This window comes from Ahaetulla prasina, chromosome 2, assembly GCF_028640845.1.
Source record: "Ahaetulla prasina isolate Xishuangbanna chromosome 2, ASM2864084v1, whole genome shotgun sequence".
In the NCBI taxonomy this organism is placed as follows: Eukaryota; Metazoa; Chordata; class Lepidosauria; order Squamata; family Colubridae; genus Ahaetulla; species Ahaetulla prasina.
This window is the reverse complement of record NC_080540.1, coordinates 167,997,894-168,012,907: the sequence shown is the minus strand read 5'-3', so window position 1 is coordinate 168,012,907 and position 15,014 is coordinate 167,997,894. Positions and strand designations below refer to the sequence as shown.

Sequence of the window (15,014 nt, the reverse complement as noted above, 5' to 3'; positions counted from 1 at the left end):
CAGCATCCGGAGGAGTTCTGCTTCAGACTAAACAATTGTTACGAAACTAGTTTGTGGATGATTGCTTAGAGAGGGTGAATAAGGGCTTGTTTTTATTCCATTCTACAGTAGAAGCAGCAATTTATATTAAGGCATTGGATAGGTGTGCCTAATGCAGTGATGTGAACTAATACATTTGCCTAATGCAGTGATGTGAACTATGACTTATAGACTATCAATGGTCTGTAGTGGCTCACTGCAGCCTCCTTACGTTTTCTGCCAGAGCCTGCTTGTCATCTTAGCCCCCTCTGGTATTTCCTGCCAGTCAGCTGGTTCACAAAAATGGACCAATGGCTGAAAACAAAACCAACAACAACAAAACAATTCTGTTGAAAAGCATCTCTGACCAGCAGATTTGGGCTATGAGTTGTTGATAGAAGTTACATAAGATAACTCAAGTAGTACAATAATTTGGGGCTAATTGGGGTGTGGGAGGTAACAATTTTAATTTAAAAAAGTCTTTAAAGTTGAAGAATATACAAATGCAACTTTTTGGTGCCTATTTTCCGAAAAGGCAACTTTGACTTTCTTCGGTCCTTTTCTTTGAAAATGTTTCACTTTTCCTCAACGAAGCTTCTTCAGTTCTAGTCATTATATGATGTGACTATGGGAACTCCTAGATAAAACAATAAGGGGTGTATTTAAATGACGGATCCCTGCCTTTTCTGAATGCTTATTTAATTGTCTGTACAAAGTCTTAGAAACATTGGCATAGTGTGTATAAATTGCAGAACTGAGCAAATTATTAGTACAGAATGTTGGTTACCTCAGCCTATAAATGTATGTTTGTTTATAGTAGTATTAAAGTATAGTCCTAGGACCTGGGGCATCCCCCAAGATCCTCTCACATGTCTACAAAGTCACAATTATTTGTCAGCTTATGTTAAAAAATAATAGCATATAAAAATCCCCTCACACAATCTTGACAAGCGAGAGGGGTAATTTTAATTTTTAATGCACTAAATGTTGAGAAATATAACCCATGCAAACAAAAGCTTTTTTTGGGGGGGGTGTCTGCCATAATTTTTAAAAGTGGTAAGGGGGTCTTGAGAGAGAAAAGTTTAAGAAACACCTATTTAGAAGAGGCTGCATGTGCATTCTACTGTACCTTGAAACAAATATGGGTAAAGTTGATACTTTCTTTTGCTTTGGTGAAATGGCTTTAAGTCAATTTAGGCTGTTGGATGTTAGCTCCCATAGCTATGGCCAGTAAGTTGTGCCACAGCTGTGCACGTTTTTGCTGTGCCATAGCAGCAGGGGTGAAATAGTCCCGGTTCGGACCGGATCGCACAATCTGGTAGCGATGGGGGCAGGTAGTTCAGAGAACCAGTAGCAAAAATCCATGCCCCCCCCCTCACCGCCCATGCCTCACTGTTCCTCTTCTCTGTCCCTGAAGCTCTCGGTGGTGATATAGCAGCAAATGGCCTTAAATGACTGCTGCAGCGCTTCAAAGGGCCGCACTACAGCTGATCAGCGCTGGAGGTGGCTAGTAGACCAGTGCCTCTATTTTTAAAAAAGGTAGACCGGTACCTCCCCAAAAAAAGGCAATTAGTAGATTGGTGCCTCTATTTTTAAAGAAGGTAGACCGGTGCGCTCCCAAGTTTTGTATACTTTATTATTTTTATTATTTATTATTATTGGCCATGCCCATTCATGACCACCAAGCCACACCCACCAATTAAGCCACGCCCACCGAACTGGTAGAGAAAATTTTTAGATTTCACCCCTGCATAGCAGGTTTGTGCTGTGCCTCACAGCACAACAGAGCCAAGTTGATCTCATTTCCTTCTCTCTTAATTCTTAAAGAGTTTGAAACCAGCTCATTCTGGACACAGAGAGATGAAATCATCTCTTCCTACATGCATGCATATAAAAATCGGTGGCTTCCCCCCACCCTCCTGGGAGCTGTATTCCCACCAGCTGCCTTTTTCTCAGCCTATTTCCCCCCCACTCCCGCCCGATTACAAGTTTCCTCCCAAGGTCCACTTAAAGTAAACTTGTTAAGAACCAAAACAAATAGAATACCAACAGGAGTCATTAAATGGCAATTTAAGCCTTGTGGTGTGCTTGCGTCAGATCCCAGAAAAATTCCAACCGGATGGCCTCAAACTTCCTCCCTCTGCCTTTCCCAGCAAGAACTGATGTGTGGAGAATGGGGCTGCGTTTCAGAATGCGATTTTTGTAGCAAGAGACTGCCATGCATTTGGGGGATGGAGCCTAACTTAGAATGACTTAGATTAATGGGAGGGTGGATAAGGGCTTCTTAAGGCTGCTTCGTGTTTGTATCTATCAAAGTAAATGCATCTCTGGATAAGCAGTAGTGGACTACTGCCCTCTGCTGGGCTAAAATGCTTAAATTTAAACGGTACTACAGGTAATCCTCGATTTACGGCCACAATCGAGCCCGACATTTCTGTTGCTAAGTGAGACATTTGTTGTGTGAATTTTGCCCCATTTTATGACCTTTCTTGACGCAGTTGTTCAGTGAATCACTTCAGTGGTTCAATTAGGGACAGGGTTGTTAGTGAATCCGACTTCCCCATTGTCTTTGTCCAAGGTCACAAAACGTGATCCCAGGACAGCGTCATAAATAAGAGTCAGTTGCCAAGCTCCTGAATTTTGATCATGTGACCATGAGAATGCTGCAATGGTCGTGTGAAAAACAGTCACGAGTCTCTTTTTTTTAGTACCGTTGTAACTTTGAACGGTCACTAAACGAACTGTGGTAAGTCGAGGACTACCTGCATTGAATTAGAGGTGAAATCTAATGGAAAATCCCTAGACTACTTAATTGAAATAGATTGACTTGATCGCTGATTAAAAAACAAAGATGTTTGGTACCTAACAGTATTACCTTGTATTGTTCACTTTATCGTAGTAACTTTATGATCATTTCTTGCATTTATGACTTTCGCAGGTCTGTAAATCAAAGAAAAGCTAAAATAAGATCCTCGGCACAATTGCAGTTTCATTTAATGACCGCTTCACCTAATGACTGAACCGCCCAAATCGGATAGAACTGGCTGAATACCATCGCTGCCTACAACCCTTTGACCATGGTTCCTCTCTTTTCCTTTGCAGATGTCTTACACACTCGGGGTCCTCTGGACGGAAGCCTGTATGCACGGGTCAAGAAGAAAAACGAGCTGAGTCACTTCTCCTCCAGCAATGGCAGCCCAGGCAGCCTAGAGTCTCCACCGCCACAGGGTGGGCGCCTCCTGTCCATCAGCAGTGACTCAGGACACTCCTCTATGCTAACCGAGAAGGCGGAAGACAACACGCCTCCATCCAGGCCTCAGCCCACCCCCGCTGAGAAGGAAGAGTTGGATCGGCTCTTGGGAGGCTTTGGCGTCCAGCCTCAGCAGCCGAGCGAAGGGTCTTGTTCTCATTCAGTTTCCCCTCCTGCCACTAAAGAGAGAGAGACAGCCATCTTAGAGGATGAACTTTCTGACATAGGCCAGCCAGGAAACTCTTTCTCCTACCAACCTCCGCGTTCTGGCCTGGCCCGCCATTGTTCTTGCCGTCTGGATTATTGCTCCCACAGCCCCGAGAGACCTCGCAATATGTCCTATTATAGGCCGGAAAGTGTTTTGGAGCGGCGGCAGCCCATCCATAACGGGGGGCACTCTCACCTGCACCCGGAGGGGTATGAGGAGAAACGACGTATCTTTCGTTCCCTTTCCGAGGGCCTACAGCCCCATACCTACCCCTATGGCCATGAGCTGCTGCCGCCTCCTCCTCACAGTCCTAACCGGCGGGAGCCCAATGAGCTACTTATCTTGGAGGACCAGCCTACCTTTTTATGCCCATGCCAAGATTGCCAAGAAGCGGCACGGGAAGAATCAAGGCTGCCCCTGGCTTCCTTATACAACTTACACCTGGATCAGGAACCGGACTTCTGGGGGGTAGAGAGGCCCCCCGTGCTTCATCATCCTCTCCACCGGGGTGGTCAGCCGGTGCCTATTCTAATGCCAACCAGCTATGGGCCCCATTCCATGCCCCATCATCAGGCTTTTAACTTTGAGCCCAATGTAATGGCCACTCATTTAGGCCACGGGTATCCAGCCCACCAGAGGCCCAAAATAACAGAAGACAATGCAGAGGCATTTGCTTATCCTCGCTATGGCTCAGCCTACCATCCAGTTCCACCTGGATATACCTGTGGCAGAGTCCCAGTCAAGCCCTGCCTCTCCCCCTACACATCAGGGTACTTGGGGTCTCCTCACTCAGGCTCCATTTCACCAACCAGCCCGCTGTATCCACCATCCCGCAAACATGGATATGAACTCCCAGAGGGCAATGATGGATACTTACTGCCACCCTCCACAGAACAACCATGTGGTGAGTGACAGGAGTAAAAATTGCTCCTTCTCTAAAACAGGAGAAAGAGGCAAGAAAAGAAGGGATCCTTTTTCTGACCTGAACAGTAATAATACATTTTTTTAAAAAAATAGAAAAAAGGGCCAGTAATCATAATATTTGGGACTAGAAAAAGAACATCGGGAGGGAAAAAAATACAGCAGGACCAGCCCTTAGTACAGACAGTCCTTGACTTACAACTGTAATGGGGGCTTCCCATCATGGTTGTAAGTCATGACATTTGTAAAACAGGTCAGTCACATGACCAACCAATTTCATGATCTTTTTGGGGTGATTGTTAAGCTAAGACAACAATCATAAAGTGGCCACCATGGACATTAAGTGACTGCCAGGTTAAGCAATTTTCTTTTCAAAAAATAAATCAGTGGAACAACTTGCCTCCAGAAGTTGTGAATGCTCCAACACTGGAAGTTTTTAAGAAGAGATTGGATGACCATTTGTCTGAAATGGTATTCTGCCTGAGCAGCGGGTTAGTCTACAAGACCTCCAAGGTTCCTTCCCCCTCTGTTATTCTGTTCTGTTCTGCCGGTGGTTTGCTATGGGCACAGTTTTGCTGAAGATTGGAAGGAAAGGCTGGTTTTCAGCAAAACTCTGCTAAAACATGACCGCAAGATGCTGCCATAAATATGGCTGTGTTGTTTGGGGGCAGAGCAATCCCTGGAACTTTGAATCTGGGTTGTAAGTAGTCCTAAATCGCTAAGCGACTCAGAGTCGCTTAGCAACTGGTTGCTAAGCATCCAGTTGTAAGTCAAGTTCACTTATGTTACAAGTGACCAGGCTGAGAAACGCCCCTCTGTTGGATTCTTAGTGCTCTCTGACCTTGCTTCAGTGGTGGGTTGCTACCAGTTCGCCCCGGATCGGGAGAACTGGTAGCAGCAGCGGCGGAGGCTCTGCCCACCCACCCGGACACTTCTGTGCATGTCGTGCGTGAGCGTGCACGCGCCCATGAGTGAACCGAGAGCGACGGGTTTTGAAACCAACCCTGCCTTGGTTGCTTTCTTGCAAACATTTCATTACATATCATCAGTATAAGGGGGAGTGGGGTCTTTCCTGCCCTGCCAGTCTTCGCAGGGTTTCAACTTCCACATTGGTGATTCTTTGATTACAATATTGCTTCTTTCCTAGGTTTCAGGGAATATTGACCTAGGCAGACCCCTAGTGAATTTCCCTGCTCCTGACTCTAAGCAATGCAATAAAACCAGATAATTCTGTGTAGGCTTGTTTTATTTTTATGAACCCTATTGGCAGCAATTCCATTTCTAGGATCCTCTGGGGGGCTACAAATAACCTGCTAAGCGGGTATTTTTGATCTTTATGTCATTTATAGCCTACTTTCCTTCAAAAATAGGAGCTCAGGGCAATATATACAATGCACCTCTCCCTTTCCCTTTTTTCTTCCTAATAACCATTGAGGCAAATTCTGTTGAATAGGACCAGACAGTCCAAAGCCACCCAATTAGTTTCATAGTTGAGTGAGGATTTGCTCTTGGGTTTTCCCTAATCCACCATCCCAATCCATTGCTATATTCTCTTCTTTTTTAAATGCAGAGTGTCCCAAATCAGCCGGCTGGCTTTGCTGTTAGTTAGGTTTTCCCTTGGGAAGGACAAGAAGCGAGGAAGAGTAGTTTTCCAGGTGGAGTTCCTAGCGGCAATTGTTGATCTATCTTGGGAATAATTCGTCAACATTGAGAAGGTCCAGACATTCTCCAGACTGGTGTTCAAGGCATGCACACCAGAATCGGGACTGAGTTCATATGAAGTTATTTATGTCTTTACTGATAGTCTTGTGCACATCTTCCATTCCTTTTCCTTAGAGCTTCAAGACTGCAGGGAGGGCATCCCCTGGCAAGACCTGCCCGCCTCCCTACAACCTCATCGGCAGGAGGTCCGAGCTGCTTGTACAGATGAGTCTAGCTCTCCCATGCCTGTGCACACCAGCAGTCCTGTATTCAACAACAACAGGTATCTTTATGTCTGAGTGCACTGAGCCTTCTTAGTCATTTCTTAGGGTCAGGGGTGGGCTTCAAAAATTTTAGAAAAGGATTCTCTGCCAGGTTGCTGGGTGGGCACGGCCATGGTGGGCGTGGCCTAGTCGGCCCCCTGCACCACGGCAGGGGCGGCAATTTTACCTCCCTGGGCTCTGGAGGCTTTCCTCAAGCCTCTGAGAGGGCATCAACGGCCTCCCCAGGCTCTGGAGGCCCTCCCAAACTTCCGAAAGGCCCATTTTTCACCCTCCCTGAGCCTCCGCACGTGCCTTGCATTTACCTGCATCCAAAACGGGCTGCGTGGGGACTCCTGGGAGGGGCTGGGTGGGTGGGGCCAGCCAGGAGTGGGATTTGGGGGTTCTCCAAACTGTACAGAATCTTAGCTAGAGGTTCTCCCAAACCCCTGAGAACCCCCAGCAGCCCATCTCTGGTTAAGAGTGAAAACTAGCGTGACTCTGAGTTTACGCTTGAATCTGTGCTTGTAACGCAGTGCTATTCTGGAAAACCTTTCAGTGCCTTGAAATATGCAAGGCTTCCTTGGGGAACAGAACAATAATACTCCTTGAACTTTAGTTCGAGGTGAAGATTTCCTACAACATACAGCCACATAAATATTGGCTGTAGGTCGCCAAGGAAAGAAACAAAGGAGTCATCAGCAAATCAGCACCAGTTCTCACTTGAAGTGCAAAGGACCGGTCTCAGATTATCATATTTTTGAACATATTATCTAAAAGACCTCGTTCTCTTGAGAAATCTGTGATACTGGAAATGATAGAACTGAAGAGATGAAGGTAACCCGCCACAAGGGAGATGGATTCAATTACAACAGCAATAGATCGCATCGCCCTCGTGTCAGAAGCACTAAGGTGCTTCCGGGTTGAAAGGATTCACCGGTGACATCATCATTGGCTGGGAAGGGAGGAATGCCCAGTTGGGGGATTTTTTCAGGAGCTGGAGTGAAGGACAGGAGCTCACCCCGCCACATGGCAACACATGGGTCTTAAATGCAAGCTTGCTAACCTCCAACCCAGCATCTTAACCACGTGAGCCATGGTTCTCCAGTAGCAATAGGTGCATTGTTGGAAGCCTTGAAAGACCAAACCAGGGACAGATCATCCTGGAGAATGTTTGTCTAGATGACCACTAGAAGTTGACATTGACTTCACGGCAGTGATGGAATTCAATTTTTTTTACTACTGGTTCTGTGGGCGTGGCTTGGTGGGCATGTTGTGATTTGGTGGGCATGGCTTGGTTGGGCATGGCAGGGGAAGGATACTGCAAAATCTCCATTCTCACCCCACTCCAGGGGAAGGATACTGCAAAATCCCCATTCCCTCCCCACTCTGGGGCCAGGCAAAGATGGTATTTGCCAGTTCTCCGAACTACTCAAAATTTCCGCTACCGGTTCTCCAGAACCTGTCAGAACCTGGTGAATTCCACCCCTGCTTCACGGTATGGTTCATAATGAATCTGAGACAACACTGCCAAGATTAGTAGCCACAAATAGGCATGTGACGTTTTCCCAGTCTTAATGCCTTTCAGATGGGTGGATGAACTTGTCATGTTCTCCAGTTATTGCTGCCATGGCGGTATTTTCAGCATCCTCTAGAAATTAAAGCCACCCAGGTGGAATATGTCAAAGATGAGAAAGGCTGCACAAGGTGGCAGGTCAGTTGGTGCTGTAATAGTACGTGGGAACAGCCTTGAGAGGCAAGGGGAAGAGATGCTGCCTAGGGAATTTAGAAAGGAACCTCTCTAACTGAATAGTTGGTAGAAAAGAGACAGTGGGAGACTTGTAATTTTAGACTTGCAGGATCGATGCCAAATAGACCAGACAGGAAATACAACATGAGCTAATTCTACTTTGTTTTAAGGCTACATTAACGGATATATTACAATGATAATTGTTTCGGTCAAATGTATTTATGTAAACTAGAAAAACAGTTTGCCTCCAGAAGTTGTGGGGGCTCCATCATGGAGGTTTTTAAGAAGAGACTGGATGGCCATTTGTCTGAAATGGTACGGAGGGTCCTACTTGGGTGCAGGTTGGACTGGAGAACCTCCGATGTCCCTTCCAAACAGTGGTGAAATTCAGCCGATTCTGTCCTGCTTGGGCGAACCCTTGGGAGGCTCCGCCCACCCACCCGGAAGTCATGACATCCCATTTTTGACCCTCTGCACATGTGCAGAAGGCTCTGCGCATTTGTAGAGGAGGCGCGCACCCGCTCACATTTGCGAACCGGTAGCGAAGGTAAGTGAATTTCACCCCTGCTTCCAACTCTATTACTCTATTGTGTTATTCTTTCTATGATCAGGTGTATCCATCCCATCAAGCCTTCCAAAAAGTCCAGAATGACTTCCAAGGTCCCTTCCAACACTATTATTCTATGTTCTAAATTAAAGGGGACCCTCTGCCCCAATTCATGTACGTACTTCTGTATTTGCAGAACTTGCCAACAAATCAAAGCTCTGTCTACAACCATTTTGTTAGAAGTCTTTTTATTTTCCTTTCCTTGGTGCTTGATACTGGTTGCTTTAAGTGCAGATTTGTAAGAAGCATCGAAAACGGCCTTTGAGTGACAAGCAAGGAAACTTTTAAAAAGCTGGGAAGTGTGGCCAGTTAGTCTAAATAAGCAAATCCGTGGACTAGTAGCATTTGTTTACCTACGTTGCGAGGGTTTTTGATTTTTGTTCTTTTTCACATGTGTTTTGGGATCGGCACTGTTGGAATTGAAAGGATGCATTTCACCGCAATCCCAGAAATTTCCCCCTATTAGACATAACTGCCAAACTTTATGGAAGTAGAATTGTGTTAGTCTGTGGGGGCAAAAAAATAAAAAATAAAAATCAGGCCAAGTCAGGCTTTTCCGATGAACGTATTTTATTAAAGGGCAGAAGCTTTTGTGAGCTACAACTCCCTTTGTCAGATGCAACTTTTAATAATATGTGTATGCAGGGGGGAAATCCAGATTCTGACAGGTTCTGGAGAACCGACAGCAGAAATTTTGACCAGTTCGGAGAACCGGTGGGAATGGAGATTTTGCAGTATCCGTTCCCTGGAGTGGGGAGGGAATGGGGATTTTGCAGTATCCTTCCCCTGGAGTGAGGAGGGAATGGGGATTTTGCAGTATCCTTCCCCTGGAGTGGGGAGGAAATGGGGATTTTGCAGTATCCTTCCCCCAGGAGTGGGGAGGGAATGGGGATTTTGCAGCATCCTTCTCCTGGAGTGGGGAGGGAATGGGGATTTTGCAGTATCCTTCCCCTGCCACCCCCACCAAGCCACACCCCCAGAACCGGTAGTAAAAAACTTTGGATTTCACCACTGCGTGTATGTCAGGTGCTCCCCAACTCCTCCTGATTGTCTGCTAAAGTTTACTGACGTTATGCTTGTTGTCCTTGCAGCCCTGGATCTCGCAAGCTCTGCCACAAGACCGCCAGCCCCCTGGAGAACATGCTCCAGTCAAACCTTGAGGAGCAAACCTCTCCTGGATACAAAAGAGCCCCGGAGAGGATGACCTCCTCGGGCAACCCATCCCAAATCTTATCTCCAATGCCGGCTTTTGTACACTTCCCTGCCTTCAGGCCACAAGCTAATGGAGCTCCCCAGAGGCCGGGCCTCCAGGCACCACAGCTGTATTCTCGCAATTACTGTGCTTCTAGTTCGCCACACGGGCCTCCTTCGGCCCCTGCCAAGCACTCTCCCTTCCTGGAAAGGCAACAGCATCAAAATGGCTCCGATGCCTGTGGCCTTAGTGCTACAGTGCCGATGCCCCATGAGTTGCCCCCTCAAGATGCTCTGGGGCATCAGCCAGGCCCTATCCTGGAGAGGCAGCCCCAGAGGCTCATGCCCAAGGCTCCCTGCCCCAGCCAGCCCTCTCCTGGCTGCAGGACAGTCTCTGGTGCTCCAGCCTCGCTTACAACTCCGGCCATCTACAATGGGAGACTGCAGAGCGAGCGAGATGAAGTGGACACAAAGGGCCTTCCCCACGGTCCCAACCTCAGCCCCTCTCTTGGGCCCTGCTCCCTCAGCATCCAGCCCCCCGCGCTCGGTTGTGGCATCGCTGATATGCAGGGCTCACCGACGCCAGCCTTCCCCATTGCAACAGCCTACTACACAAGCACGGAGGGCAGCTCTGGCAGCCGAGAGCAACCTCGGGAGTCCCAGCAGCCTCCCCTGCCTGAGAAACATCACCTGCAGGCCACCAGGACCTGGGAGAGGAACTCACCACCCGGGCGTAGTCCAGGCTCTGCTCACCATGTCACCTTTGCCCCTGGGGTGCCTGATGGCATTGCACCTGGCCCAGGTAACGTTCTCCAAGTAAATGCTTGAAATGTGAAGGGTTGAGGAAGAATTAGCTACTGCCTTCAAGTCTTTGCTTTTATAGAAATAGCACTTAGACTTATATACCGCTTCATAGTGCTTTCACAGCCCTCTCTAAGCGGTTTACAGAGTCAGCCTATTGCCCCCAACAATATGGGTCCTCATTTTACCCACCACAAAAGGATGGAAGGCTGAGTCAACCTTGAGCCTAGTAGGAACTGAACTGCCAAATTGCAGGCAGCCAGCAGGCAGCAGAAGTAGCCTGCAATACTGCACTCTAACCACTGCGCCACCGTGGCTTCATACTTTGAGCCTGCTTTCTTAGTGTTTTTCTGCTGGCTCAGACCCTTAATTTCTCGGCCGTTACCCAAGACTTCTCCAAAAGGAGCTACATATAAGACACCGAGCTGGTTCAGCTCTTTCTCCTTGGCTGTTTCTTGCTTCAGATGGCTCTGCTTGATAGACATCTTCCTGCAACTGATCTGTCTATTCTCTCTCTCTCTCTCTCTCTCTCTCTCTCTCTCCCCCTCCCTCCCTCCCTCCCCCTCCCTCCCCCTCCCTCCCCCTCCCTCTCTCCCTCTCTCTCTCTCTCTCTCATTCTCTTATGTGTTTAGGCCAGCTGTGTGGCAGTAGCTAGTCCCCTTGGCTGATCTCAGAAAGCAAAGTAGCGTCAAAAACAGTTACCACCTGAGTGGGTGATCACCAGAAAAATCCTAGGTTGTAGTTTAAATTGGGAAGTCAAAGAAATTGTTCTTGATAGCAGCATGTCACATCCGTACCTGTCGTCTATTACAAAGTATATGGATGGATGTGTCAGTAAATAGCAGGACTCAAGCTGACTCAAAGAAGAGTTATTATTGTACAGACCCTTAAAATTGTAATTTAATTATGTAAGCAAATCATGTCTAGCCCACTGTCCCATTAGCTATCTAGCCATTTATTTTATGTATTTTATTTATTTATTTATTTATTTATTTGTCAATCAGATATAAGATAACAGGTAAAAGTATAAACATAATTTGGATACATGAAAAGAGTAAGTAAAAAAGGAATATTAGGACAGGGACGGTAGGCACGCAGGTGCGCTTATGCACGCCCCTTACAGAACTCTTAGGAATGGGGTGAAGTCAACTGTAGACAGTTTAAACTTAAAATTTTGGGGGTTTGGGGAAGAAACTACAGAGTCAGGTAGTGTATTCCAGGCATTAACAACTCTGTTGCTGAAATAATATTTTCTGCAATTGAGTTTGGAGCGGTTTACCTTGAATTTGTATCTATTATTTGCTTGTGTATTGTTGTGGTTGAAACTGAAATAGTCATTGACAGGTAGGGCATTGTGGTAGATAATTTTATGTACTATGCTTAGGTCAGACTGAAGATGGCATAGTTCTAAGTTGTCTAAGCCCCAAATAAGTTATCTAAGCCATCTCTAGCCTTCAGTAGCAAATATATACTGTGGACGTTTTAAAGTCTGTTAAACCTTTACGCTTGCCTGCATTTGGGAGAGGAAACTTTTGTTTTGCTTCTTCCAGATCTCCAGCAAGAGAACCCGGTTAGCGTCAAATTTGTCCAAGACACGTCAAAGTTCTGGTACAAGCCCCACTTGTCTCGGGACCAAGGTATGCAACTCCCAAACAATTTTGGCTGCTTTGCCTGTGATTTAACACAGTCAGTGTTTGACATTTTCTTTCTAGGGCAGGAATAGTTCTTTTACTTGGAGCAGCCAATCCCACATGCTCATACACAGGCCGCCTCCATCTCCCTGTACAGAATGTTCCTCTTTTAAAAAAGCACCACAGTCCACGTTGGTAACACCCCCCCACACACACACACACATACTCCGTGTGTTGCGCTGGTTGCAGATTTATGGGCAAGATGTAGTTTGCCTCCTGCAGTTCCAGGGAAAACATGATTTTCTTTTTGCGTCCTTCACCTTAAATTCCCCTTCCCTGCTCATCTCCCATGTGCTGGATGAATCAAAGGACAAGGAATTTTGCTAGGTTGGTAATTGGCTCAAGGGCTCCTTCAGTGGTCGTTATTAAGGGCTGCTGTTCATTATTCATGCAATCATTCACAATCCAAAGCCCTGTCAGCTGATCTGCACCAATTCACTGAGAATGCAATCACACTCTTCTTCACTTCAACCTTTTGGATGGACCAATACAGTAAGAATGGCACAGGTAGTCCTTGACTTACCGCAGATCACTTATTGGCTGTTTGAAGGTACAACAGCACTGGAAAAAAGTGACCTATGAACATTTTTCACACTTACAAATGTTGCAGCATCCCCATGGTCACGTGATTTATTTTATTTATTTATTATTTATTTATTTAATCACATTTATATACCGCCCTATCTCCCAGAGGACTCAGGGCGGTTTACAGCCTAATAAAAAACATGCATATAAATACAGAATAAAACACCAATTTAAAAAACTTATTAAATAAGGCCGAATGTTAAAAATTGCAATAAAAACAATAAAACCCCATTAAAACCAAATTAAAATTTAAAATTCTAATCCAGTCCTGCGCAAATAAATAGGTGTGTCTTAAGCTCGCGGCGAAAGGTTCGAAGGTCGGAAAGTTGACGAAGACCTGGGGGAAGTTCGTTCCAGAGGGTGGGAGCCCCCACAGAAAAGGCTCTCCCTCTGGGCGTCGCCAGTCGGCACTGCCTGGCTGACGGCACCCTAAGGAGTCCCTCCCTGTGAGAGCGCATGGGTCGGTGGGAGGCAATCGGTGGCAGCAGATGGTCCCGTAGATAGCCCGGCCCTATGCCATGGAGTGCTTTGAAGATAGTTACCAAAACCTTGAAGCACACCCGAAAGGCCACAGGTAGCCAGTGCAGTCTGCGCAGGAGAGGTGTCACATGGGAGCCACGAGGGGTCCCTCTATCACCCGCGCAGCCGCATTCTGGACTAACTGGAGCCTCCGGGTGCTCTTCAAGGGGAGCCCCATGTAGAGAGCATTGCAGTAATCCAGACGAGACGTCACGAGAGCATGAGTGACCGTGCATAGGGCATCCCGGTCTAGAAAGGGGCGCAACTGGCGAACCAGGCGAACCTGGTAAAAAGCTCTCCTGGAGACGGCCGTCAAATGGTCTTCAAAAGACAGCCGTCCATCCAGGAGAACGCCCAAGTTGCGATTTATGATCAGATGCTTGACAACTGACTCACATTTGTGACAGTTGCATGTCCAGGAGTTATGGAAATCGCCTTTGGCGACTTTCTGACCAGCCAAGTCAATGCGGGGAAGCCAGATTCACGTAGCAACCAGGTTGTTTCATTTAACAACTGCAGTGATTCATTTAACAGTGTCGACTGGCGGCCCCCAGGGGGAGGGCCTTCTCTGTGAGAGCTCCGACCCTGTGGAACGAACTTCCCCTCGGACTTCGACAATTACCTGACCTTAGGACCTTTCGCCGCGAACTTAAAACTTATTTATTTCGTATGGCTGGACTAGCCTGATTTTTATTTTTATTGGATGGGTTTTTAAAATTTTGTGATTTTACGGGGGAGTATGTTTTTTAACATTTTGGGCATTTAAATTAGTTTTTTAAGGGATGTTTTTAATTATTGTGTGTATTTATATTTTATCTGCCTGTTCACCGCCCTGAGTCCTTCGGGAGAAGGGCGGTATACAAATTAAAATATTATTATTATTATTATTATTATTAAAAGCGTGGCAAGAAAAGTCGTAAAATGGGGCAAAACTCACTTAACAAATTTCTCACTTCACAACATATAGTCAATCGTAGCCGTAAGTCGAGGACCACCTGCATTGGGTACAGATGATGGATGTAAACCATGCATACATATTCCATCATCTTCATGCCTCCATCTGTTCTGCACACAAAGTCTTCTCTTTTTTCTTTCTGTCAGTCCAACCCTCACCATCCACATTAAACTTAAACCTTGCAAAGGGATATTCCGTGTATTCCTGGACATGGCTTGTGTGTAACAATCTGAACTGCAAAGAAAAGGCCAGGTTACATATGCAGTTTACCTGTTTTTCTTCCATATGCCTCCCAATAAAAACTGCTAAGGCTGTCAGGCTTTTGCCTTGTAACAGCATGAAAGTTTTCGCTTTTATCAGGCCGTCTGCTAAGCAAGAGAAGACTGCTGGCCATCTCAGGCCACATCTGGGCTGTTTCCAATTTCGCCATCTTTCTCTTTTTCTCATTTTCTGCAGCCATCATTCCCTTGCAGGCATTTTTCCACTGCCTTTTTAACATCATCTTGCCAAGCCTCCTTTTTCATAGGTCTCCTTAGCGTAACTCCATATTCTCCTCT

At 46.4% G+C, this 15,014-nt stretch overlaps 1 protein-coding gene across 8 annotated transcripts in view; it reads left to right on the top strand.

Moving 5' to 3' along the window:
* Positions 1 to 15,014, top strand: part of TNS2 (tensin 2) — a 166,208-nt gene that overhangs the window by 138,879 nt on the left and 12,315 nt on the right. For all 8 annotated transcript variants that reach the window (XM_058167068.1, XM_058167065.1, XM_058167070.1 and 5 more), the window contains 4 exons: positions 3,121 to 4,380; positions 6,234 to 6,381; positions 9,807 to 10,708; positions 12,258 to 12,344. In XM_058167068.1, the coding sequence (XP_058023051.1) occupies positions 3,121 to 4,380; positions 6,234 to 6,381; positions 9,807 to 10,708; positions 12,258 to 12,344 (2,397 nt within the window). The remainder of the gene's footprint in view (positions 1 to 3,120; positions 4,381 to 6,233; positions 6,382 to 9,806; positions 10,709 to 12,257; positions 12,345 to 15,014) is intronic.